At 33.3% G+C, this 26,448-nt stretch overlaps 4 protein-coding genes and 1 long non-coding RNA gene across 13 annotated transcripts in view; 2 read left to right on the forward strand and 3 right to left on the reverse strand.

Annotated features, from left to right (window-relative positions):
• Positions 1 to 9,603: 9,603 nt before the first annotated feature.
• Positions 9,604 to 10,898, reverse strand: LOC128190233 (uncharacterized). Its single transcript, XR_008244338.1, has 3 exons — positions 10,760 to 10,898; positions 9,853 to 10,040; positions 9,604 to 9,683 (listed from the first exon to the last, which is right to left on the reverse strand). It is a non-coding gene; the product is annotated as an uncharacterized LOC128190233 (long non-coding RNA).
• LOC128190232 (uncharacterized) lies at positions 9,683 to 11,668 on the forward strand. The gene is made up of 2 exons (XM_052862181.1): positions 9,683 to 10,047; positions 10,803 to 11,668. Exons 1-2 carry the CDS (start codon positions 9,910 to 9,912, stop codon positions 11,373 to 11,375), a joined length of 711 nt encoding a protein of 236 aa, XP_052718141.1. The 5' UTR covers positions 9,683 to 9,909; the 3' UTR covers positions 11,376 to 11,668.
• A 2,770-nt stretch (positions 11,669 to 14,438) lies between these two features.
• LOC128190236 (myo-inositol 2-dehydrogenase-like) lies at positions 14,439 to 23,316 on the forward strand. 2 transcript variants are annotated; one of them, XM_052862192.1, is made up of 10 exons: positions 14,439 to 14,529; positions 15,475 to 15,522; positions 15,727 to 15,815; positions 19,965 to 20,188; positions 20,327 to 20,397; positions 20,510 to 20,618; positions 21,132 to 21,259; positions 21,586 to 21,818; positions 22,490 to 22,655; positions 22,801 to 23,316. In XM_052862192.1, exons 4-10 carry the CDS (start codon positions 19,965 to 19,967, stop codon positions 22,902 to 22,904), a joined length of 1,035 nt encoding a protein of 344 aa, XP_052718152.1. In that variant the 5' UTR covers positions 14,439 to 14,529; positions 15,475 to 15,522; positions 15,727 to 15,815; the 3' UTR covers positions 22,905 to 23,316. The 2 variants fall into 2 exon arrangements, with proteins under 2 accessions (XP_052718152.1, XP_052718151.1); XM_052862191.1 differs by lacking the exon at positions 14,439 to 14,529 and adding an exon at positions 15,311 to 15,383.
• Positions 18,049 to 19,186, reverse strand: LOC128190237 (uncharacterized). The gene is made up of 2 exons (XM_052862193.1): positions 18,977 to 19,186; positions 18,049 to 18,857 (listed from the first exon to the last, which is right to left on the reverse strand). Exons 1-2 carry the CDS (start codon positions 19,112 to 19,114, stop codon positions 18,318 to 18,320), a joined length of 678 nt encoding a protein of 225 aa, XP_052718153.1. The 5' UTR covers positions 19,115 to 19,186; the 3' UTR covers positions 18,049 to 18,317.
• A 145-nt stretch (positions 23,317 to 23,461) lies between the features above and the next one.
• The window catches only part of LOC128190234 (double C2-like domain-containing protein beta), a 32,013-nt gene continuing 29,026 nt past the window's right edge, over positions 23,462 to 26,448 (reverse strand). For 6 of the 8 annotated variants that reach the window (XM_052862189.1, XM_052862185.1, XM_052862186.1 and 3 more), the window contains exons 17-18: positions 26,226 to 26,347; positions 23,462 to 24,231 (exon numbers count right to left, since the gene is read on the reverse strand). In XM_052862189.1, coding sequence (XP_052718149.1) covers positions 24,211 to 24,231; positions 26,226 to 26,347 — 143 coding nt within the window. In that variant the 3' untranslated portion in view covers positions 23,462 to 24,210. Of the gene's footprint in view, positions 24,232 to 26,184; positions 26,348 to 26,448 lie in introns of all 8 variants that reach the window. The other 2 variants (XM_052862190.1, XM_052862187.1) reach the window with 1 other exon arrangement.

Raw genomic sequence — 26,448 nt, forward strand, 5'->3', positions numbered from 1 at the left:
TGACCTCTGGGAGTATATTTTGCTTGCAATTTGATAGTGAACCTATTTTAACACATGATGTTTTATCATAATTGGGTTTTAAACCTGAGTATTTTGCAAACTGATCAATAAGAGATAAGGCATTTTTTAATGATTTTTTTGAACCATCTAATAGTAAAACAGTATCATCTGCATATTGTAGTAGTTTATATTCCTTCCCTGTTATAACTATACCTTTAATATTAAGATTATTCCTGATCAATATACCCATTATTTCGGCACATAGAATAAACAAGTATGGTGAAATTTGATCACCCTGCCTACATCCCCTTCCAATCTCAAAAAAGTCAGAAAAAAACCCATTTTGAATAACACAAAGACTTGCTTTTGAAAATAATATTTTGACCCATTTTATAAAGATTTCCCCAAAATGAAAAAAATGAAGTACTTTAAACATAAAACTCCATGAAACTGAATCAAAAGCTTTTTCAAAATCTATAAGAAGAACAAGTCCTGGGACCTTATTCTCGTTGCAATAATGAATAACATCATATAGGAGTCTTGAGTTTTCACCAATGTATCTCCCTTTCAAAAAACCTTTTTGATTTTCATGTATAAGAGAAGAAAGGAGAGGTTTCATTCTATTAGCTAGAACAGCAGATAAAATTTTATATGTTGTATTTAGTAGTGAAATTGGTCGCCAATTTTTTAATTGTTCTCTTGGTTTATTTCCTTTTGGAATAATAGAAATAATTCCTCGGGTTTGACTTATTGATAAATATCCTTTCTTAAAACTACATTGATAGGATTTTAATATATATTTATTCAGGTCTATCCAGAAGAATTTAAAAAATTCCGTCGTGAAACCATCAGTTCCAGGGGTTTTATCATTTTTCATGTTCTTAAGAGAACACAATATTTCAGATAAGGTAATGTTATTATCAAGGAGTTGTTGTTCCATTTCATTAACTTTTGGTATATGTATTTTATATTGTGTGAAAAGGTCATTAAGATCTATGTCTTCTATTTGATCATCATAGTTTTTGTATAGAACTTGATAGAACTTTTTAATTTCAGTCAAGATTTCATTTTGCTCAACAATACATTTTCCTTTACTATTGATTAATTTTGTAACATTTTTATTTACATAATTTCTTTTTTCAAGGGCACAAAAGTATTTTGTTGGCTTTTCACCATTCTCAATCCATTTACAATGAGTACGTAGTAAAAGTCCATCCAATTCATATTTTCTAATTTTTTCTAATTCATCTTGAAAATCAGAAAGGGCTTGGGCGTAGGAACTTAGGTGATATGTATTAAATAGATCCTGTGTAAATTTAATTTGTCTTTCAAGGAGCTCCTTTTGTTTTTTCCGTTCCTTAGACTTTTTACTAGCATAATAAATAGTAATTTGTCTTATCTTCATTAATAAAATCTCTAAAAATAGGTCATCATCAATACATGTAGATATCTCGGTTTCCACTGGATTACCTTGTTCCCTATATTCTAATTCAGTTTCTGCTATTGTATCTTTAACTTTCTGGACATAGGTGGGGTCTCTTAATAAAGAATTATTGAATCTCCAAAAACCTTTACCTTTTGTAAAATTGTTAAATTTTAATTGTAATTCAATAATAGAGTGATCTGTCCTATAACCGGGTAATATTGATACGCTATGTAAAAGTGACATTAACTCTTCAGATATTAAAAAGAAATCTAGTCTAGCTTGTTTGATAGGTGTTTTTTTACTCCAGGTATATATTCTTGCATCAGGATTATTTATTCTCCATGGGTCCACCAAGTTAAATTTTTCTTGTAGCTTAATGACTTCTAATTTATTTTTTAAATTATTTTCTTTAACATAATTATGACAGTCTAGGTTGAAGTTTTGAACCAGGTTCCAATCTCCACACATAATTATAAAATCGTCACTGAATTCTTCAATAATGTTAGAGAGTTCTCTAAAAAAATCTGGAGAATCTCTATTTGGACCATACAAGTTTACAATAGTTAGAGAGTATTTGTTATCAACAAGTATACTAGAGACAATGTAATTTCCATTGGGATCTGACTTAACATTTAAAACAGTATATTCAAAATTATTATTAGTAAGGGTCAGTGTTCCCCTTGAGTTTGAATTACCAGGGCTCATTAAAAAATCCAGGCCCCACTGTGCATATACAACACTTTTATCATTTTCAGTACAATGAGTATCTTGTAAACAGTACAGGGATGCTTTTTGTTCTCGCAAATATTTGAACACATCTTTTCGTTTGTTAACATCATGGAGCCCTCTACAATTTAGGGATAAAATCTTAAATTCACTCATTATCAATCAAAGTATTTAGTACAAGCCCATAAACAAAAACACATTCACACATTCTAGCGTGCTGAAAATCAATTGAAAATAAAAAAAATTCTTCCAGCATTGTGCGAAACACTATAAGGATGAGATACTTGGACATTGCGGGGGAAGACAAGCATTCAAAATTATGCATAATTAATCTTAGGCAACATGTTCTAGTCACAAAAATGGACGGTATTAACGTAGGCTAACACATGTTAGAGGTTTTTCAATACCAATTATACGACACTGAGATACACTATCACATGTCTTAATTAATCTTTGGCAACATGTTATAGTCACAAAAATAACCAGATATTAACGTAGGCTAACACATGTTAGAGGTTTTTCAATACCAATTATATGACACTGAGATACACTATCACATGTTGTAATTAATCAATCTTAGGCAACATGTTCTAGTCACAAAAATAACCAGATATTAACGTAGGCTAACACATGTTAGAGGTTTTTCAATACAATTATATGACACTGTGATACACTATCACATGTCGTAATTAATTAATCTTAGGCAACATGTTCTAGTCACAAAAATAACCAGATATTAACATAGGCTAACACATGTTAGAGGTTTTTCAATACCAATTATGCGACACTAAGATATACTATCACATGTCGTAATTAATTAATCTTAGGCAACATGTTCTAGTCACAAAAATAACAGATATTAACGTAGGCTAACAATTATATGACAATCACTGAGATGCACTATCACATGTCGTACCTGGACCATCTGTTGTCTGTTGTACGTCGGACTTGAAGTTCCACCGATGTAGGTTTTTCGATAATTCGGGTTTTTAGTCCTTCCTTGCGAAGCTGATAGGCCTTTTGAGCCAACTGTGCACGCATTTTCTTCAATGGGCCAGGTAAATCTGTACGGACCGACTTTCCTTTTGGCAGCTTAACTTCATGGACGCGGGCTAGAATAAAGTTGCGGTCCTTTAAACAGGCAAATTTAACAATAATAGCTTCTGGTGCCGTCTCTTTGTATCTGTTGTCCGGATTCCTTGGAATGCGGTGGGCATTTTGAATAATGAGAGAATCGACCACTGCTTTCTCCATCTGAAGATCATTCCGTAAGAACTGGTTGAGTACCTCCAGGGGGTTTTCTTTTTCCTGTTTTGGGATTCCATAAACCAGGAGGTTGTACTTCCTCGATCTGGCTTCTTGGTTCATAATATAATCTTTCAGTTCAGTTATTTTTGACTCCAAATGAGCGATTTTCTCCGTATCTTTCTCTATTTCTGACACCCTGTCATCTAGTTCGCCGACACGTGTCTCAACTTCGATCATTTTTTCGTTGAACATTGCCTCCAGCGAAGTGAGCCGTCCACCGAGGTTATCCTCTACTTTAGTTATTAAAGTTGACAACAAGTCTTTCAGCTCCTTGTTCGTGATATCAGAAGAGTCGCTTGTTTCTTGATTCGACCGAATTTCCTCTGCTCCCGATGTCTGGTCTCTGCCTTTCACAAATTCGTCAAGGGGTCCGTCAGCCTTTTTTCCCCTGTTCTTTGGGGGCATGTTTGCAGTTGAAGTCTTATTGTGACTAAAAAAGTCAGATTTAAATCGAAAAGAGCCCAGTAAAAGCAAAAAAAGTTACCCCCAACTTTGGCGCGTCTCTACATCTCTCGCACGAGAACCGGAAGTCTTTTTGTACAAATATTTGATACCGAAAAATTCCTCGAAAATTTTACTTCTGATATTTAATCTGATATTCTTTTAAACACCACCACGAGCCGTGGAATTAAAAAAGTGTACTTTGTTTGCAAGTCAAAATGGAGACTCTTGATCTGAGACGACGGTTAGCGTGTTCAAGTATGAGAAAGTCTGAGGGAAGTAAAGCAACGACATTAGTCATAAAATGTTCATGGTTTCAATAATTTCCACAGATACGTTAATCAGTTCAAAAGTAGCAACTGTTGCTCCCAGGTCGTTCATCCGAATATTTTCAGACCGGTGACCACGGACCTGCAGCTAAGGTAAATAAATGTTACCTGCACAGTTTGAATGTGTCAAAACTTTCCAGCAATGCTTATCATTTAAATTTCAATTATAAATATTTTCCTTTCAGATTTTACGATATTTGATGCAATAAATATGTAGGGAAAAGGTTAGAGTAAGTCTGTGTAGTATGATATGAGATAGTGTGGAATTTTTCTTGTCTCATTAAATGGTCAAGAAACAACAAAAAAGATTACCTTTTTTCTCATCATAAAACATTAGTAATAGCATGTGTTAGATACTACAAACAAATACATTTTTTAAAAGGCCAAGTTTCGTAAATCGGATGTCAATTCGAGAAATTTCTGCAGGACGTTGCACGATACAAGCAGAAATAGTCAACACGAAACTGCATGGTCGTTGTGGAGACTACCATCGTATTAAATAACCCCACAAGTATCTCGGATCTGACAATATTTGATATCCCAAGGAATGTAATTACTAAATGGAACATACAACTGAGGAAAGAAACGCCTTTCAACCTGAATCTTCATGTGACCAAAAAAAACTTTCATTTACTCTATTCATCCTTGGAGTTTTAAAACAAAGTTTATATGCGTTATCTTTCTTGAAGTAGACACATGTACATAGCTATGTATTTAAATAATAGAGACTGCCATTGTAACTTCAATGATAAAACTTGCAACATAGAAATATTGATTTGTAGACTAGAATCTTCCGTTCTGTGTTTTTTTATAAAAACTTTATTCATCGTTCTTTGCGATATATGGTTGATATGAATGTAAAAAAAAAACGCGTTTAATGCCGTTAATATTTCTACTTTTTACTTTGAATTCTACTTCTAAGACTTTAATAATTTGTCTTACTGATAAAAATGTTTAATTTTTATTCAATAAAAAAGAAAAAGCTTGACGTATTCCAATGTGTAAAAAGTTATGTATTTTTGTCAATTGAACAAAACATTCAAATCTAAAATTAGGCAAGAACGAAAGTTTTATAGGCAAGGGAAAATTAATTTGTTGCATAAGTGGAACTTAATTTTATAAGTTTGATCATTGTCGCAGTAGTTTGAATACATTTCTGCTGCTATGCTATCGTAAGGCGTGTGCTTTACAAAAAATTATATTATTTAGTATCATTTTGCTTTTCACAAGGTAAGCATGAAACACTTAAAATAAAAATAAAAATGGATGGCCAAAAACCCTATTCACTTTTATGTATGGTTGTGATGAAGCTATTAGTAAGCCGATCACGACAGCGTACTTGAAATCAATATTAGATCTCATTTATTTATGGAAATTTGCGTCGTAATAACATATTTTTATGATTATCGAACCGGAAAGTTTATTTATTGCAAATTTATATTTATAATGTTGCAAAACTAAGTTAAATCGTCCAAAACCTAAACGCAGGTAGCATGCAGTACTTTCTCACCAGTAAATAAGTGGATTTTTTTATGGTGAAGTTTTCATATGAAGGTGTTGTGGTTAGTCATGTACGATAGCAAATCTGGTGAATATGAATAATACCCAACTTACAAGACCGTTTGTCGTATTTGACTTTTATTGATAATTTATAACTTGTAATGATGACAAATCCTACGTAGAAAACTGAACTTGTTACACTCTCTTAAGTACACACTAAATAAAAACTCCAAAACAAAACACAAGTTCAATGAGTACAAAGGCACAATTTTTCGCATACATAAAAATATACATCTGTTAAATAATGAATTATCAGGCAGGGGTGTATTGTTTTTAATGATGATAAAAATATACATGTATTAAGTAAGATGTGTATGTGAACAAGCTGAATTAACATAAAACTACTGCAAATAGATTTTAACCCCCTCCCCACCAATGAAATTGAGTACCGGTGCTATTCTTGATAGATAAAACGAATAAAGAATACAACTGATTTCTGTTTTTTCATATTTTATTGCATATTTATACAATGTGCACTGGGTACAAGTTCCATAATTTATTAAACCCTTTTCCTACAAAATTATTGACAAACATATTATAAAGCATGATAAGAGATCGCATATTTAAACAGATGCAATAAAAATTACCTACATTACTAGGGTTATTCATTTCATTATATTATAGATATAAGGATACAAATTATAGTTCATCAAGAAAAACTTTTATTTTTTAATGAAAAGGTGAACCATACAGAACAAGTTTTCATTTACACTGTTACTAAGTACAAGTATAGCACTATCCTAATGCAACACATGCATGTTTATCAACAATATTCAAATTGTGAATCATAAAAAAACAATATTGAACAGCCATCACTGGTTCGGGCATCCCTAGTAAAACGGAAGAAGTAATAGTAAGTTTCGTCTGCCTTTGTGCAAAACGGACTATCAATGATATCGAAACAACTAGCATAACACAGTAGATGCAGTCGTAAGGAATTTAGTATGAATAACATCGTAGAACCAATATACATAGGCGATGAAAAGGGTACCAAAGACACAAAACGAACAACTATTTTTTGTTAGATAATGAAATACGAAAGAGACCAGCTTTAAACAATATCAAGAGATTCGTTTCTATATCAACAGACAGTGATGCATAACCAACAGACTTTCATTGAATTGACGCCAGATGACGTGTAAAAAGGATGTTGATTTTGTTTAAACCTGGTCTGTTTCGTATTTACATATGTTTTAAAAAATAAGGTGTTTCTTTTGCATCAACGTTTTTTTTAACTTTTCCGTAGCCCATGCATATGTCAAAAGAGAAAAAATAGTAAAGATTTTTCATTTGCATTTTAAAGTATCTTTATCTGATTCGAAATGATTGAATTAATAAAAGATGAGAATTAATTAACCTCCCTGGTTTGCACATATAGAGGGAGTTCTGTTCCCAATTGACTGTTGGAACTAGAAATGATTTGTATACATGTACAGGTATTTGCAATCGACATTTTGGTAAAGAATAGTTATGAAAAATTCTCCTCGTAAAATAAGACATATTACTTCGTTCATCTGAAATACATTCCTTAATGTAAAAAGAAATGATCTATTTATCTACTTAAAAATTATTAAGTGAAGCTTTTTTACGCCTTGCACATGAATTTTCTAAATAGAGCGTGTCACCGCAAGCAAATATTTCTGGTTTCTGAAATCAACATCAAATTTCATTCAGCTTATTAAAACCAAATATTAATATATCTACATTATTTTCTTTACACACAGTCAGATTTTGAAATAAGCCAACATCTGATCCCAAGAAGTTCATGGATTGACATATATGGAAGGTGGCACGTTTTATTCACGGTACATAGTCAAAGCTACGACCCTTCTTTTTTTTTTTTTTTTTTTTTTTTGATAATATTCATGCACCAAACATGTTTGGTTCCTCTAAATCTGAGTTACCTAGACTTAAATGTGTTAAGCAAAAGAAAAATCACCGGTGACTTCTATTCGTCAATTAAAAGCTATGGGCCGTCAAAGCAAACTATTTCTCCTTTCAAGTAACCCAATTGAGCATTAATTCCAACATCACACGGCCAGCTAAACCAAATTAATTTTTATATTTATCTAGATCCACAAGGAATGAGCTTACCTTAAGTTCTAAATTATAAACAAAACAGTTGTGGCAATTATGACTGTTTCACAAACCTTTGCATTTCTAAACAAATCTTTAATATTAACTTTCTGTCTAAATTTATATACAATAACAGATACTGTGGGTTGACATCTGTTCCCCTAATAAACTCTGTAGTTTTATTAAAATGTTCAAATATAGGAACATGGCAGCAGCATCTCCACTCGCATCGGTTTAGTGAACATACTAGTATGCTGACTTGTTATTTCTCGCAAACGTTTCATAATTAGATATAAAGTACATGTATATGTATACCGTTTGACCATTTTCTAATGCTTGTAACATCAAACTACCTTTTAATTTAACAGATATATTATACTTTAAAATTTTCATTCATATCTTATGTTATAGGCTATAGGCGTCTTGGATGATTGTTTTTTTCTTTTTTTGGGGGGGGGGGGGGGTTGTGGGTTGTTTATTTGTTAGGGCGTATTGCGTACTTTTCATTATAAATCATGTTATTATTTTTTGTTTATTGATTCGTTTCCATTTTGAAAAGAGTTTTATTACCCAAACATAATTTATGGATAGTTTTGCATATTATTGACGTACTTGTTATCGGGTACTGTAAATTCCTAATTAAACGCGAGGAATTAATATCCGCGTAAAATCGCGAGTAGCCCGTCTCGCGAATTTTAAAATCTCTCTTTTTTCGGATATATGTAAATCACATGAAACTATGATAAAATTTCGGCAATAGCGATTTTATGTTCTCGCGGTTTGTTGGAAAACCGTTCATTCGCGGAATTAAGTACTGGCGTAAAATAAGGAAATACAGTAAATAAAAATGAATAACAGCTCAATTTTTTACAAGTGTTTAAGTGCAAACAAACAGATAATCGCTGATGACACCGCATTAACAATTTTGTATTCCTTTCATTTTGGAAAAAAAGCGAACACTACGAAACTAAAAATGTGACTTTTCATTGATATTTGTATCTATTATGAGTAAAATGAGCTATAACATGATAAAATTTGTATAACTATATTGAAGTTGAAAATGTCGTTCAGCTTGAAAAAGTCCACCGACCCAACTCCTTTCGAGAAAAGAAATCGATCTTTATGTCCCCATTTTCTCATTCTTTTCAGTAAGTTGATTAATCAGTCTCGATAAAATTGTGGTTATTTAGACTTGAATAACTCTATCGTATTTATAAACGTATGCTTAGTTCCATCGGGCACCAACATTTTCAATCACATCCAACATTGCTTTGCTACCCCAATCTCAGTAAAAATGCATACATTTCTTGAGCTATTTGAATATTGTACTTCTTATTTCACTGTAGCCCATCCACCTCCCACATTTTCTGGACAAAGTTTTTTTATTAAAAGTCAATCATAATCTCTGATTTAGATTATGACATAAGAAAAATTGTAGACTGTCGACTTCATGCACCACAATATGTTCTCAAGGTGAAAAGCCAATATAACCTCACTTTTTATAATGCATAAAATAAGGAGTCATTTGATTTGGTTAACATGTTCTTCAAAAGTTAGACATAGAATAAATTGTGTACAATGTTTGTTAATGTTGATATGCAAATCTGATAATAGTCTATTGAAATTTCTACATATTCAATTCAATATTAGATTAACGTTTCAAGAAAATCGCAGTTCTAATGATTAAAATTTTCTCACAATGGGAATTCAAAATCATACCTTTATAAAATAAAGACAAGAATTTCAGATTTGTCCTGTATTACTTCTTATGAAGAGTTGGCACTAGATACGTTGAACTTAGCTTTGTGTCTTCATCTCTAAAGATAAAATCGGCAAAATAGGAAAAATAAACTTGTTTTGTCCAGATTCAAAATTTTGATAAACATTATCAAAAGTTTTAAAAATTCAGTAAACCATGAAATGAATGCAAACAACGTCATGAAATTCGATACAATCATGAGTGATGCCTTTGCACCGTGTACCTACAGAACATATAAATATGACGGATGAATGATGCGGTCGTTCAGTTTCCAGTAGAAGACAATGCAGAGTTTGGCTTGTTTGTTTGTACTCTTCGCGGCGGTCGTGGGCCAGGAGAACACTTGCTGCCCCCCTCCCCAGTGGGAAGCCTCCATCAGAGCCAAAGGAGTCGCCTTCAATCCACTGTTACAGACCTATGAGGTATTTTAAATCTTTGTAATTTTAGTAATATAGTGTAAGTAGCGACAGCGTTGCCTGCCTGTTCTAACTGAGAATGCTTAAAGTGAAAGGTGGAACAAAATACAGAGAAAGATATGGAATGATTGATAATTACAATTTATATTTTAACGAATTTTTCAAACATCTGCAATTACTTTTTTACTTTTGTAATGACACCTTTGAAGAATTTTTTTTTTTTTTTTTTTTTTTGGTTTGGTGAGTTATTTTGGTACGAGGTGGTTAAAAGAAAAGTTGGGTAATATTTGTTCAAATTCCAAGTACTTAAGTTTTTGAATTTTTCTGAGTGACAGTAAGCAATATATAGATATGGAAGCTAATTGTATTTTGTCAACTTTTTTTTACTCTGAATGTTTCTGCTTTGTTTAATTTTTAAATGATGAACTAAATCACAAAGAAGAATCGTAAATAGTTATTTGGTAACAAAAAGACAATAAACTCTATCATATCTACAAAAATATATACAACATGTAAAATGATATTCAAAACATATGCTTAATACTTTAACAGTTTTTAAAAATATGTCTCTTGAAAATCATTGCCTACACTATTGTTAAATATAATAAATCTTGTTAAAAAAATAAAATACATTTAAAATTTGTATTTCAAATGAAAGGTTACATTTACAACGTGTAGTTGACAATGGTATAAAAAAAAAACCAATAACAACAATTACCTGAATATGTCTCTAATCAACATTCCAATTTGTTTTTAACCAGACTACCCAAAAAGTCTACCTCGATGAGATCAATGGAAAATTCGTCCATATCGTAGATGCGGTCTTTGAACAGACAGGGGGATATCAATATACAGTCTTCGAGGATTACAGGAAAGCCAAACGTTATTTGTTGGTTAACGGCCAATGTACAATCTCCGACCTGACCGAAGAATTTAATCGGGAATGGTGCGTATCCCCCGCAAATTTTCTCAGAAACGAGACCTTTGGAATCGGTGACCAATCGTTTGTTTTACAGTCCTTCAAAGTAGAACGCGATCTAACAACTTACAACTTGAACGGACACTCATTGGTCACTCGTCTCTCTGACAACCGCTGCGTCATACACCAGGAAATGATTGACCTATTCTCGAAAGCGGATCCGCCCACGCGCAGCATCCGGGTATCTTTTGTCGTTCACGACATGAAGGACACTATCAGCGACAGCTCCGTTTTCGACATTCCCAAGGCCTGTCGGGGTGCCCAAGGACAACAAAATCGAAAGAAAAGGTCGCCAGAAGATTGTGACGAAGTTTGTGAGGTGGAAAATGCCGTGGGTGCCATTGTGTACCCTTAATTTTCTATCGTCTTCTTTTGTGCTGTTAATCGCTAAAGGACATAGTACATAGTATTTTGGACCGTGTCCTTTCTTTTGTATACAAGCTCTCTAAGAAAGTACATACGTATTATTATTTTTTTTCTATTTTTATTCTAAAGTACGACTCTAAAGAGGGATGTTACATTGCAAGAGTCAATTATAAGATTTTTTTTCAATATTCCGCCTTTCTGTATGCTTTTTATCTTCTTCATTAGTAGCATTCCTGCATTGTATCAAACTGTGTTTCATTTTATTAAAGTTGTTTATTTACACTTATGTTTTTTACAATATAATTCAGTAAACTATCCTTATAAAAACAAAATACTTTTATTTAACGAAATGCGACAAACATATCTTTCAAAAGAAACAAGCGTGTGTTCCATTGTGGTCCGAGTTTAACGTGTTATCTATACTTATAAATAAACCACTAATGTCATGGTGTCCCTGGACACGCATATGTTGGTAACTAAAAATTGTAAATAAGTTAAAGACCCGTAGGTGTCTATCTTCAGTTTTTATATATTTGCCTTCTTTGTGCTTTTTAACCCAACCTTCTTCCTCCCATACACCTGCTTAACCCCCCCCCCCCTTCCACATGCACACACACAAACAAAGACAAACCTATGAAATAAAATACATTAATGAATGCAAAAATGTTTCCTAGATCAACTTAGATTCATCTTTTGTCAAAAAGTAGCTACTTGTATACTTATAATAAATGTATTATCAGAATACAAACAGTCGATTCTGTATGCAGACTGAAAGAAATTCTAACTTGTTAGAATTTGTTCGGACTAACGCCTTTGCGTTGTCGCTAACCAAGTTCAATACGTAAAATTCACTCCCCTTGTGAGTGGTTGCATGAGAAGGTTGTCTCTTAGTTCATTCAAGTGTTCAATGCAAAAAAATATGTGGTCGGATATGACCTTAGATATGACCTTTGATTATTATAATATAGCAGTTTACTGAAACAGGTTGAACTGACACATCATATCACTCGTGAAAATTCATTATAACTTGCAATGTTTAATGTGATCAAAAAGGTAGATTAGAGTCCCGTGGATCCCAGACCATAGCTTGAAACGACGATCATATGACCCTATCCATCGAAACTTCTCGAGCTTTTCCGGCAGGCTCCGAAAAACACCTCGAATGAATTACCTAGGCGTCGATGACAACCCCCCTTTTTAAAAAAAAAACTTGATATAAATTTAATGCATTTTAAGATCTGTTGAGATGTGAGTTATACTTTAATAAAGTCAATGAAATACCCTAAAACATACCACAGAAGCGACACACGTGGTTGTCTAGCCGATACTTACTTTAATGGGAAGCGACTCCATTTTGTATAAAATTCTAACATCCAAACCTGCCGGAAATGCCTGAGAAGTTGCGATTGATTACCTTATATGTAGCAGTACTTTTAGTACTTTGATTTTGTTAATGAAAAGTAAGCAAATGAATAAAATGCAGTCATGAATACAAAAAGAATACAATCATTGTGTACGTATATTCTATTTTTGGGCATGCAATTCTGAATTATGAAAAAATGTCTTGAATTTATTTGAAGTTTTTTGTTTCGAAACTTAATTGATATCGTTTAAGGAATTTAATGATTAGTGCTTGTACACCAAGTTAAATGATATAGAAATTTCATCAAACTACCAAATTCTACTCAATCACATACTAATTTCTAAATTTCCCATTCATTCATTTGTTCAACTATTTAGATGATTATATAGCACTCTAATTTTACAAAAATGAGCAAACCATAATCCTAGGTTTGCCGACTGTTAAATAATGTTTAACTCATTTTTGTGAATTTGGCGTGCCATATGATTAACGCCTCTTTTAAAGTGCATGTATATGCATCGTCAAGTGATATATTACAACTTATTTTAGTACGCAAAAAAGATCTCAATTCAAAATCATATTGGCGTTAAGTAAACACACGTATACTGATACGTCAATTGTTTTTTTTTTAAATATTGCTTTAAAAACAAGCCAGAAATACGCCTTCTTCCTGCACGAGGCATAAACTCCCTTCCCATGATAGTTCAATTCGGACAAACGTCCTCTTTAAACATCGATTATCTTATTTGATTGTCAAGGTCAAATAATTCAAGTTTTACATGGATGTACAATTAATATCTATAAAAAAAATTTCTTTTAAAAGAAAACAGAGGCAAGTAAAGAGACGAAATTATTAAAGCTTTATACATATTTTAATTTTTTTAAATAATAGCGTAGTTTTAATGTGAATGTTGTGTTCATTTTATGAAAGTCAAATGTTCATTTGATTCGTTAATTTTTTTTTATAGATGTCTTTTTTTAAAGATGCATAGATTTTCTAAAAAATTTAAAAAATTCCTTTCCACATCGGGTCCATCCATGGCAATCAATAGCAGTCGCGTTGCAGAAATATATCTATTTCGAACACAACTGTTCAATTCAGAATGAATTGGACTTCAATGTTGCAAAGTGAGAAATCTGTAAATATCACAATTAATTCTTGAATATGAATATTTGAAATATTAGTATCCCTTTATAAAAATTAATTATTATTGTTATACTTTCATGTTAAATACTGAAATCTGATTGGTTAAGACGCAGTTAAAAATATTTTCTATTACCCTCAGCGTTAGCAACGCACTTAGCAACGGGTAACATTAAAAAATGTTACATGCGCGAAAATTATGCGCGTACGGTTCGCTGTAGAATTCACGTTATTCCTATATAAAAGCAGTAAAATTTTCTTAAAAATTAAGACATTCAGTATAACAAAATAAATAGTGCCTGTTTGGGAGGATAACAATGGTTTTATTGGGGTGTCAATTTCAACTGTTACCCTCCCAAACAGGCACTATTTATAAATTAGCTTTTTTCTGGATTCCGTTGAAACTTTGAATTTCAATGCAACAATTTATCACAATAGATTATATCGTAATTTTATTGACATTCAAATGCAAACTATATATATATGTGTCTCGGTTTACGTTAGGTACACCATCTGTCTCCCTCTCGCTGAGAGGGGATAAGGTTGCTGCGAGACAGCGCGGAGTGTGTTGGTGTCTGTTCCAGCTTTAAGGATGTTGTTACTCGTGATAAAACGTGATTTATACTTTTCTAATAGGTAATGTAGGTAAACCAAAATGATCAATTTATGAAAATTAAGTTTTATAAGTACGGCCAGTTCAATCATCCTAAAGGCAGCACAACTGTGAATCTATAAAATGTGCAAGTACAATCATTTCTCGGAAAAGTTGCATGTTTAACGATGCATCAAGTTCTGAAGACGCACTGCAAACTAATGTCCAAACTTGTAATTTATATTCCCTCAGAGCTGATTGAATCAGCTGTGTAATTAACTGAATAAATCAGACGAGTAAGTAGTCCGGGTCGCGATATTTTATATGGCAAGATTTACTTTCAAAACCGGAACCAAATCTATGAAACGAGCGTTTCGGGCGGTTTTGATCGATTATAGGGAAATAGCCATAAAACTCAGGAACTTATTACGACAATAATTATTACTCAATGTCAATGTATATAGTTAAACAAACAAGTATAACTACCTTTTTGGCAGAAATTATACGCACTATCAGAAAAACGAAAAAGAAAAATATGACTACAGAATTTAAAAGAGCGATGAATAATTATAAAGTCCTTTGCGATATTTTTCTGTAAGTAACGATGTTGTATATTTTATTTGATAATGAAATATATCGGAAAGGACAATGATATCACGCAATAGATGAACAAACGTGCGTGCTATAAATTTGTTTTGATTTTGATTTAATTGATTTAATTTTGAAAAGCTAGCATTAAACAAAATCATGTACACATGTACATGTTATAGTAACATGGTTACATACATGTAACATCCTAACTCTAGAATCCTTGTCGGTGACAGACCGGACTTGGTCAGCAGTCAATACAATAACGGTTACCTGTGTAGAGGGACTCGGGGCTCTACATTGAATTTCTGTAAAGATAGATAGTCTTGCATATTCATTTAATTTACCTGTGGGTCGAGTAACTTGATCAAATCTAAATTTGGAAGCATTTCTATTTGCAGAATCTTCTGGAGTGACTGAGAACATTCAGAAGCTTGTATCCTCGCACGGTGAGTTTAAACGTTACATAATGATATTGATTATTAAATGTAACTAGTGCTATACCAAAATTTGATGCATGCAAATCAGAATGATTGTGTATGAAAAAGTCAAGAAATAAAGCAAGGGAGATTTCAAATTTTAAACTGAAGTTGAATTAGTTTTTAGTGGATGTTTCAGAAGAGGTATAAACACGTTGGTTTTTTTCTATATAGTCACTATAGCCTTCACCAGACCTCTTAGTTGACACAGACAACAGCAAGATAAAAACGGAACCCGAAAACCTAGACACTGACCAAACAAGGTAAATACGGAACCCGAAATCTTAACTTTGTGATAACAGTCAAATATAAATATTTGCAGAAGGCCGAGCTTGACAATTTCTGGGTTATATTTGTTTTTGTTTGTTTTATCGTTTTAGGACACATAATGAATATATGATTAATACAGTCAGAATATAGTTTATCCAGAACGGAACGGAAATCTGAAGTTTTCTCAATATTTACTTCATGAACATATTATTTAATCTATATGGTGAAGCACGTTTGACCTACTTTAAGTTAATGTTAATTCTAAACTTTTCGTTGTTCGTTTGGTGCTATATATAGCCAGTATGAAACAACATAAAGAAAATGTATTGTTGTGGTTAGCACGACCTAACGTGAGATAGATACTACCGACAAAACACACCGCCCCCTGGTTTCCGAGGCTTTCCGATTGTGGTTTCCTCGGGAACCAGGCTACAAAGCATATTGACAATTTACCTATGAAGCCCAGACATTTCTATTGTCTTGTCATGAATGAAAATCAAATTTACATCAAACTCATTTTTTAAGAAAAACCAATTGGTAAAGAAGATGGGGGAAAAAGATGGCGCAAATGCCCATTCGGTTTAGTCGTCAAATACAATTTTGAATTTATTTTTTCCCAATTGAATCTATTCCAATATATTAAAATACGAGTTTGTCAAAGCACAATTTCTAACTATACACTGTATTCAGTTTTTAATATATTTTACAAAAAATACAAACAAAAATATTGTCTGAAATTTTGGTGGTATCAAAGCCATACCATAAAAAACCTAGATATAATATTATAAGGTTAGCTTTATGTCAGGAACTCTAACCACTGAGCCATATCAGACACAACAAAGTAGGCTCTTTAAATATTATATGTCACTTTGGCTACGAATTTACGGACTTGTATTATTTTTTAAAACGTTCAATTGTTGGGATACAAAATAATATTTTTAATGTATAATGGGTCATCTCTCCACGTTTTTTGTTGATTGAAATCGGTTTGTTTTCCATTAGACCTTAATTAGACTATGAGAAATATATGGAGCCCAGACCCACTCTATAAAAGAAAATGCCATAAAGTTCTAAAAAATGACATTATTTCCAGGTTTTGATACGTATACGCCTGTTTGAGTCAATATATTCCAGTATTAAACATATTTATAGGTTTAAAATCAATGATATGTTAAATATATATTGTTTTAAATGATTTTAAAAAAAATTAAAAGATTTATTGATATTTTAATTTTTCAGTAGCTTGTCCGACCGTGTATATGTATTTACACGCCTTGTCCACCCATCTTCTTCATACGATTGCCTAACCATGAGTGAAACGTTTAAATAAAACCAATGTGATTAATTACGATCCATCCCAACTGCAAAACAGACTGAATTACTAACGGGCAAATACCCCCCCCCCCCCCCCCCCCCCGCATATATACATGTGAAAACGAGTCATTTAATTTGTTTATAACAATTGTCCTTGTCAAAAACATGTAATGGCGCATTAATATTTCTATGGCTTATTTCCAGTCCAGATCGATATCTATATCCATCAAAAATAACCTAGTAGACATCGTATGAATGTGTTACATTAAAAGTTTAAACTTTATCAATTTAAACTCAACTATATCAGTTTAACTGTTATAGTTAAGTTTAAATTGATAAATTTTAAACTTTTGATGTAACAAATGTCTGCATATTATATGTATATGGCGCTCTGGCGGTCGCCACTTAATTACAATTATCATGGCGTTCTGGCGATTGCTACTTAATTACAAGTATATGGGGTTCTGGTTGCTGTTAAATAAAATTTGAGAAGTCTTTCATTTACTTGATGTGTGAAATCGAGAAGGAAAAAACCTTTTGGATCAGTGGATATAAATAGATAGGCGGATTCGACGCCTGATATTGGCTTTTACCATTCCACTTTAAAATTACCAGATGAGTGTACGTAATAATTGGGATTAATTTGATACAAAATACCCAATTTATCCGTCGATGATTTTTTTGTAATGTTTTGTATGTAAATTACATGTATATCTACATGTATTTCTCCAGATAAGGGGACAGATGAAATAATTTCGTAATTTGCTATATTTGATACCCAACATTAAGAGATGGGGGGAATTAGTCTCCAAAAGAGTCTTACAAGTTGTACATTTAGTAATCGCGTCGCAGCATTGTTTTCATTCTTTACATTTCCTTATTTTGAATCACTGAAATATGAATCAACAATCATGAAAATTCAATTAATCTTTATTTCAACAAAAGGTCATAAGCGGTACATTAAGCAATTATAGGAATTTAATCCTCTTTTAATCAATAGGTACCTAAGCAAATGCGGAAACTTAAAATAATTCTCACATATGATAAAACTTTCTGTAAGGAAAACTGAAACAATGTCGTTTTCAATTTCAGATCACATACAGAAGGTTCTTTTGATTTTATTTAGGTATTTTTATTTTTAAGTAAGTTGTTGAAAACCGTATGCAATGTCGTAGTAAAAATCATGTCCTAAATCTTAAAAAAAAACCATGTCTGCTGAATCCGCCGAGAACCTCAAAGAGGAGGGTTCCTGTGTTGTCTGGTTCGTCGCACTGTTTGGGAGGTTGAAACACTGACTTGTCCGTGATTTCAAACGAGAAATTCATGTAAATGGTCGTTCCCGAAAACTGGTACCCGTTTTGATCTTTTCCGTAAGCCACCATCCCTACCACCGTGCAATCCCCTCCCTTCATCGGGGCGATCATGAAGGAAGTCTCGATAGTAACGGGACCCTGAGTAATATTAAAGCGATAATTGTCTACTTTCATATTGTCATCGGTATTGCCTAGCACTGTTGACCCCATGAAAACTGCGGATGGAGACACACAGCTCTTTTGGAACGGCTCGTTCAGATCTGTGACGTTACACGCGGTTCCATTGGTGATGACGTAACGCTTTTTGGCGGGAAAATCGAAAATGTCGCGCACCGGTTGTCCCATCATGTTTGTGGTGACTCTGGCAACCTTTTTTTCTTCCTCGTCATAGTAGAACTTCTGCATATTCTAAAAATATTCAATTTGAAACTTTAAATTCTCTTCCCAATAAGTGTATAAAAAAGAACTGAACTTAGGATACACCTGCTTGCTTGTGTATTGCATCATTCATATACATATATACGTACTTGGAAAGCCGTCTTTCCCTCTGAAATAAGTCCGTATGTCATTGCTGTTCCTTGGAACACACTCGGTGCGCAGCAAGACTGGGTAAGGGGAATACTGATCAAAATGAGTGCCACACACGGGAATACAGGTACATACATCTTGGCATTAACTGTGACTGTCAAACTGTGAACCAGTTTCTCAGCAGTTAGATGTAACAGACCGCCGGCCACATTCTGTTGGGGTTAAATATGTTGAGAGATGGAGGACCGTGCGCATACTCACAAAGCATGACTTTGTTTCTTGGTTCATGCATCTATTAAGTAAGCTAGTCGCCTTCCTGGACCTCTCCCGCTTGATCGTACGATAAAAATAATGGATTCTTGTGTGACAATTAAGAAAAAGTGGGATGAACGATGTCAGTCAATTTGCCCAAACGTTCAATTTTTGCTATGGAGGACACACAAGACATTTCCTATATAATTTAAAATTTTCCATTATTTATTTGCACAAATTAAAAACCTTGTTTTTGTCAAAAATTGAAGGTACATTAAATTAATACCAGGCTATTTTTTGGAGTACAAAATTATGGATTTCCTTATAAAGATTTCAATATGCAATTGAATGCTTATAAATAAAGTCATGGTAGGACAATGTATATTTTTCCATTGAAACTGTATATCTGAATAAAAAATATATTATATACTTTAATTACGGAAATACATAGCGGAAAATCTTCACATTGCTAAGACAGAAAAACATATGTAGAAAATAATGGAAGATTAGTTTCGTCTGACCGGCCTTATATTGAATGTTTCACTACACAAAGGCTGCATGGCAACACGATGTACTTTAGTTCTTTTTTCTCTCAGAGAGAGAGAGAGAGAGAGAGAGAGAGAGAGAAAGAGAGAGAGAGAGGGGGGAGGGGGAGGGGTGGCTATGAAGCAAAAGCTATGCTCTGACTTTGAATTGTTAAATATCTTTTCAAATAAATTCAAAATTAAAATTCAGATGACGTCAAACAAGCCGCTAGGTGCCGCTGTATTCGGAGTTGGAAGGATTGGCCAGGTCCATTTGAAAAACATGGTGGACAGTGGTCGGCTCATCATCCGGTGGTTGGTGGATATCCCGGCACAGCACGGGCTAATGGCGGAAATGATAAAGAGGCACAGACTGACTGGCGAAACTCAGATATCAGATATCGAGAGCAGCCAAAAGGTGTTATCGGATCCCAGGTAATTTAGACATCATTAATTCAACCCTTATTAACTGTATCTCTTTACGCCAACCCCTTCTCCATTTAAAATTGATGCATGTATTGTCATCTCGTAATACATGTATTAAGATTATTTCCATGATACGTATACTTTTAGAGTTGATGTCGTCATAATATGTACCCCGACTCCCACGCACTATGACATCATAAAAAGGGCGTTAACTGCTGGTAAGTCTAGTGCATGCATTTCATATATAAATTCATAATTTGTCTTCGCCTGGTGAGTATAATTGTCACCATGCCTTTGACAAAGGGATTGTGTACTTAATTTGTCTTTCAGGAAAACACGTGATGTGTGAGAAACCACTAACCTTGACAATCTCAGACACAAAGGACTGCTATGAACTGGCGAGGAAAGAGAAAAAGATACTTTTCTGTGCTTATAATCGGTACAACTGTAAATCTATATTTATAACAAATATTATATTGTTAATCCGTCATCTCGCGGGCTCGCTGCCAATTCTTTTTTCAAATAAAATGCATAATAAGCTGTTTTGACTACACAAATGGAAAACGCAGATGCTCTAAAAGGAAATTGTGTAATTTACATTCTTAAATTTAAATGTTTTGTTGATTTCGTTGTACAAAAAAAATGTTGAATATTATCATAAATCCGTTGAATGAGTGGTTAAAGTATGGGGTTTGTCGAATTTGCGAACTGCTGATCACAAGTTCGAACCCGCTGTTGGGTTTTATTCAAATTTACTGAATCAAATTTTTGAAAATCATAATATCTATTCAAAATTGCATATTTTTTCACATATTTGACTTAAATATACTTCTTAGATATCATGCTATCTATTATAACCCAGTTATTTTCTGCTGATTTTATAAACCTTATTTCAAGGTGTAGTAAGCCACCTTAGAATTGCATTAAACCAATCAGGGTGCTTATTTCACAGACGGTTTGACAAACAGTTCCATACTCTGTATCAAAGATACAAGAGAGGCGACATTGGAAATCTACGAGTGGTCAAATTCACCAGCAGAGAAGGGGGACAGAGCAAACAATACCTACAGAACAACAAAAGTATATTTATGTAGTATAAACCCATTAAAGAACTGAAATCCCAATCTTTCAGCCAATGTGCCGCTGGTCTGAATGGTAATGGTAAAAGTTTTATCATGAGCTGTTCCTTGCTTTAATGTTAATCGGACAAGACCATGGACTTTTGAAATTATAAAAAGAACAACAGCAATTTGCCTTTCAAGATATTATAGAAGTCAACAACATTATTTTGTTTGAATTTAAAATGTGCTATAGATGATCAATTCATTAAGCCTTATTTTAGTAATTCCTATTCGTCGTCAAATTCTTATTGCGAGAGCCTTCTGTATCATATATATTTATGGTAGGTAGGATCTTTCTGGACATGGCGATTCACGACATCGACTACATCTGCTGGTTAGTGGGAGAAAGACCCTCCTCTGTCTGTGCTTTTGGCTCCATTTCTTCTGACAACGCCGAGCTTTATCAAACCTTTGATGATGTTGACTGTGTGACCGCCATTTTGAATTTTCCAAATGGAGTGATGGCACAAATGGAAGATACTCGAGAAGCAAATATTGGTTATGAACAGAAAGTGGAGGTTATATTTGTATTTATTACGCTTTTCTACAGGGGAGAAGAAATTCCTATGAATATTTATCTTCTTCTTTATATATCAATCATTGCATTGTCAAGCGCAAGCAAGAGAACGATGAATTGAAGCGTGTGGTTATTCAAGTTTTAAATTTAAAATAAATCGTGCATCAGATTATAGTTATTGATTCGAATACGATTTCATTATTTAAGCAAAAGAATCAATTTGCTATATGTAAAATTGAAATACGCGGGGCAACAGTTCATATATAAGGAATAAGGAATCATTCTTTGAGTATTATGAGGTGATAATTTTGGTCGGGGCGTGATCAAATCCAATAAAGCCCGAAGGGCTTTATGATAGATTTGATCACGCCCCGACCGAAATTATCACCTCATATTATTCAAAGAATGATTCCTTATTACTTATATTTATATAATTTAAAATCGATACGTAGTGTTATCAAAGGCAAAGACACTGGAAAATGTAAATATATTACAAAAAATAGTTACTGAAGATATCGTTGCCTGCAGTAGTTGATTAAATCATATTTTCAAATGATGGTTTAATTCATTGCCTACTTGATGCTAATTTGCACTCCAATAATGCAGACATCACGCATTCTTTACCTTTTGTGTATTTATGCCTTAAAATCGTTTCTGTTTGTCTTTTATAAGGTCCTAGGAACCAAAGGTTTGATTCAGACACAGAATATGAAAACCAGTGAGCTGTGCACAATTACCCAGAATTCCTGTCAGTCGGAAGCACTTCTAGGGACGTTCTTTGACCGATATAAGGATAGTTTCCCTACAGAATTAAACCATTTTGTCGATGTCATAGAAGGTAAATTTCGAAATCATCTCAAGACATTGTCAACAATTTTTGTCTAAATCAAGAAAGAAAGGGTTATAATACAAAAAAAGATAAAAAATAAAATAAACAACTTGATCTGAGGATTAACGAGATTAATATCTTATTGCTTTTTTAGGTAAAGAAGAAATTCTCGTCTCTGCAGAAAGCTGTATAATAGCTATGGAGGTCTCAGAGGCCTTAAGTGAGTCTCTGAAAACTGGAAACATCGTTAAGTTGTGAAAAACTGACAACTGTTTTATGATGAATTGTCATACGTACTGTGCTACATTTACTACTAGTACTAATGGGTGATTTGTTTTATAATCATATATATTACATATCTATTAGAATCCACATTGCATAAAACTGTGTTCATCTTGTGATACTGGCTTGGAAACACATTTGTGGCTGCCCTAGCCTCAGAGTTCCTATCACGTAAAGGGTCACTTAAACCTTCAACCAAATTTCTTGGTCAAATATCAAGATCATAACAGGCACAACGAAACATGTATTTATATCTTGAATACTTTTCAGACCATATTTTCTCTCTCGCTCAAGCTTTACCAAAATATATTTAGGTAAGGGTTGTAATGTGACATTAAACCAAGTATTAAATTCAAACGTCAAGATCATGGCAAATAAGCTGTGGCCTTTATCAAGCAGAACTCTTTGAGATGGTCACCATCTACAGGTAATCGTTGTCTATTTTGATCTAAGGCTGTATCGTCAAACGAATGGGTTTACAGAATATAAATATGTTAGAAAACAAATCCCCCAAACAGAAAACAATATCAATGTGACAGTTGTATTATTTTATTAAAAATGTTTTCATCTTCGTATCAAAGATGAGATACTCTTTACATTCCATGGTACTTGAGTAGATCAATGATTAGAGATGTATGAAACATACAGGTAATAAATATTAACAAATGATAATTATACAATCTTATCGTTAAAACAAATTGAGAGTTGTATTTCTAAATGAATATACATTAATATCTACCGAAAATTTCAATGTCTTTTGACATCATTGAATTTAAATACTGAATTGTGTTATAACTTTATATCAGAGGATGATCCAAGTTTTAAGAACCCAAGCCTGATCCTGTTGTCTACAATTAACACCTTACAAAATTAAAATATTTAAACAAGCAATTACATCAACATTTAAACAATGATGTAAATAAACTACACTTTAAATACATGAACATGCACAAACAGTATTCATGCAATGAAGAGATTGAGAAAGAGATCTGCATTTGATATTGCACAGAAATATACAGGAATGTCCAATACTTGACAAAAATATACAATATACTTTATCAAAAAAAAATGTATAAAAAAAAAAAAGAAGACAGTGTCTTACCAAGAAAAAAAATCTTCTTTAAAGGAATGAATTTCTTTTTCAAGAAGACATCTAGATAGAAATAGTTTAGATATTATATGTTTGACAAATGATTTATGTAACACAATGCATTGATGAAGATGATAGTTCTAGTGCAATTTCCAGCAGAGTGGAGATGTCTGTTTGTGTCAGTCCAATCAATCACCTGAAGTAGTCGTCCGGCTGAAGAAAATAAACAGAAAAGGTCTTATATAATTTTTTTACGATAGATAATCAATATGCAAAGTGTCATCTGAAGTCATTTATTATCCCCCTTTCTCGCAAATTTTTCGTGAGACATTCAAGGGGTATTTTGATAATAGGTGTGATATAACACAACAAACTTCATGATAACATACATCTCAATATAATAACAATACTAGACAACATTGAGATGGTGACCATCTCAAAGGGCCCAACTTAAATAATGGACAATAGTATGAAAAGCCTTTAAGAGAATTTTGCTTTGACCTTTTCCAGCTGGCATAGATTTTCTAATTCAATCTCATTACCCCTTATATACTGGCATTTTTTTAATCTGAGTAAGATTAAGCAAATAGGAAATAATCTATGGTCTAAAACTGAATATAAAGAGATCCCCTATGATTTTCACATTGACTTCATTCAAGTCACTGCACACCATTTAACAAAAAAGCTTTGTTTAAGTAAAGTATTACCGGTAGCCAAATTAGGCTAAGTGGAGAATATAAATATGCTCTTAACAAAGAATTGTACTGTGACATTTGACCCACAAACATCATTCACGGTCACTACATGTCTACATACCCTTTGATCAATGGCATCATGTGGAATAAGTATGAGTCTGCTTGAAGCAAAGGGAGGGAAGACATGCTCAGGACAAGGATTTTTCATATAATTCTGCTATGACCTTCACATTGGCCCTTGAAAATTGCTTCAAGGTCACTACACAGCCTTTACTCAAAAGCTCTCTTTAATATGTGAAGTATGAGATAAATAGGGCTTATAAGAAAGTATATATATGCTCTAGAAAAAGAAATTTTGCATGGTCTGATATGACCTTGACCTACAAACATCATTCAAGGTCACTGCATACCCTTTGACCAGACACTCTGTGAAGTATGAGCCATATTGGACCAAGGGGAGAAAAGATATACCCCTGGACAAGGATTTTATATATAATTCTGCTATGACCTTAACATAAGACCTAAAAACATGGTTTAAAGCCATCGCACACCCACTACCCAAAGGCATTCTGTGGGTGAGGTATGAGTCAGATTGGGCCAAGGGGAGAGAAGGTATGATGCGGACAAGTGATCTTGGACGGAAAGACAGACGGACAGATTGATCATATGAGGGCACCCGCAAAGCGGGGCCCTAATAATCATTGGGTAATCAGTTGTCAACTTGTTCATACATGTGGTAGTATTTCAATATATGCATCAGTACTTACTTTGTCAATAAATTTTGTATGGCATTTTGAATAACTCCATAAATTATCTTTGTTTAATTCAATTGAATAAATGTGACATCTATAGGTTATATGGTACATGCACTGGGTCAAGGAACTATACAGGAGATTAAATTATGTTTGAGGTTAAACTTTGAGATAACAAATGAAAAAGGGTGCAAGGTTTACATCTTTGTACACTATCTGGGAGAAGGTTACCAAATGAAATACACAACTGAATATAAAATGTCAAAAGGTCTTTATAAACTAGTATCCATTGATAACCTTTCATAAAAAGCAAGTTTTTATAAAAATCTCAAATAAGATACATGTAATTTAAAAACAACACTATTTCTTGTAAAAGATCAGATTTCAAACTATACATGTATTTCAATAACTACTGTGGAATCATAAGATTTCGTGGTGGCTCAGTTTTCATGGAATTTGGGGATACCTCTCATCCACGAAATAGCATCCTCCACAAATTAATAAATTAATAGGGTAAAAAAGTCATATTTCCTTTTGTAGCTTTAAGAGAATACACAAAATTATGTCCCCACCAACTTGTAAAATTTAAGCAATCCACGAAAATTGGCCCCTACTAAATTTAATGATTCCACAGTACTGTTGTTCAATAGGAATCAAGTCTAATTACAGACAACATTATTTATCGTCGTTGCAAAGAAACAAAACAAAATCAAACTCACAACACAACAAAATTTGTGGGAGGGTGGGGATAGATTTAAACCTCTGGGATCAATTCGGCTGCCAGGATGTGCCAGCGTTCGAATTTGTGGTCCGGGTTCTTCAGGGTGTCGTACCAGTGTTTAAGCCGCTGACCTTTGGAGTTAATGCCCAGTTGTACACCACCTGCAATGGAAGAATATTAAATTACTCAGAGTATCAATTTTAAAACTATAGTTACTATACATTTCCAGTGGACAGTAAATCATTATACTGCTGATTTGAAG

The sequence above is a fragment of the Crassostrea angulata genome, chromosome 6 (assembly GCF_025612915.1).
Source record: "Crassostrea angulata isolate pt1a10 chromosome 6, ASM2561291v2, whole genome shotgun sequence".
Classification (NCBI taxonomy): domain Eukaryota; kingdom Metazoa; phylum Mollusca; class Bivalvia; order Ostreida; family Ostreidae; genus Magallana; species Magallana angulata.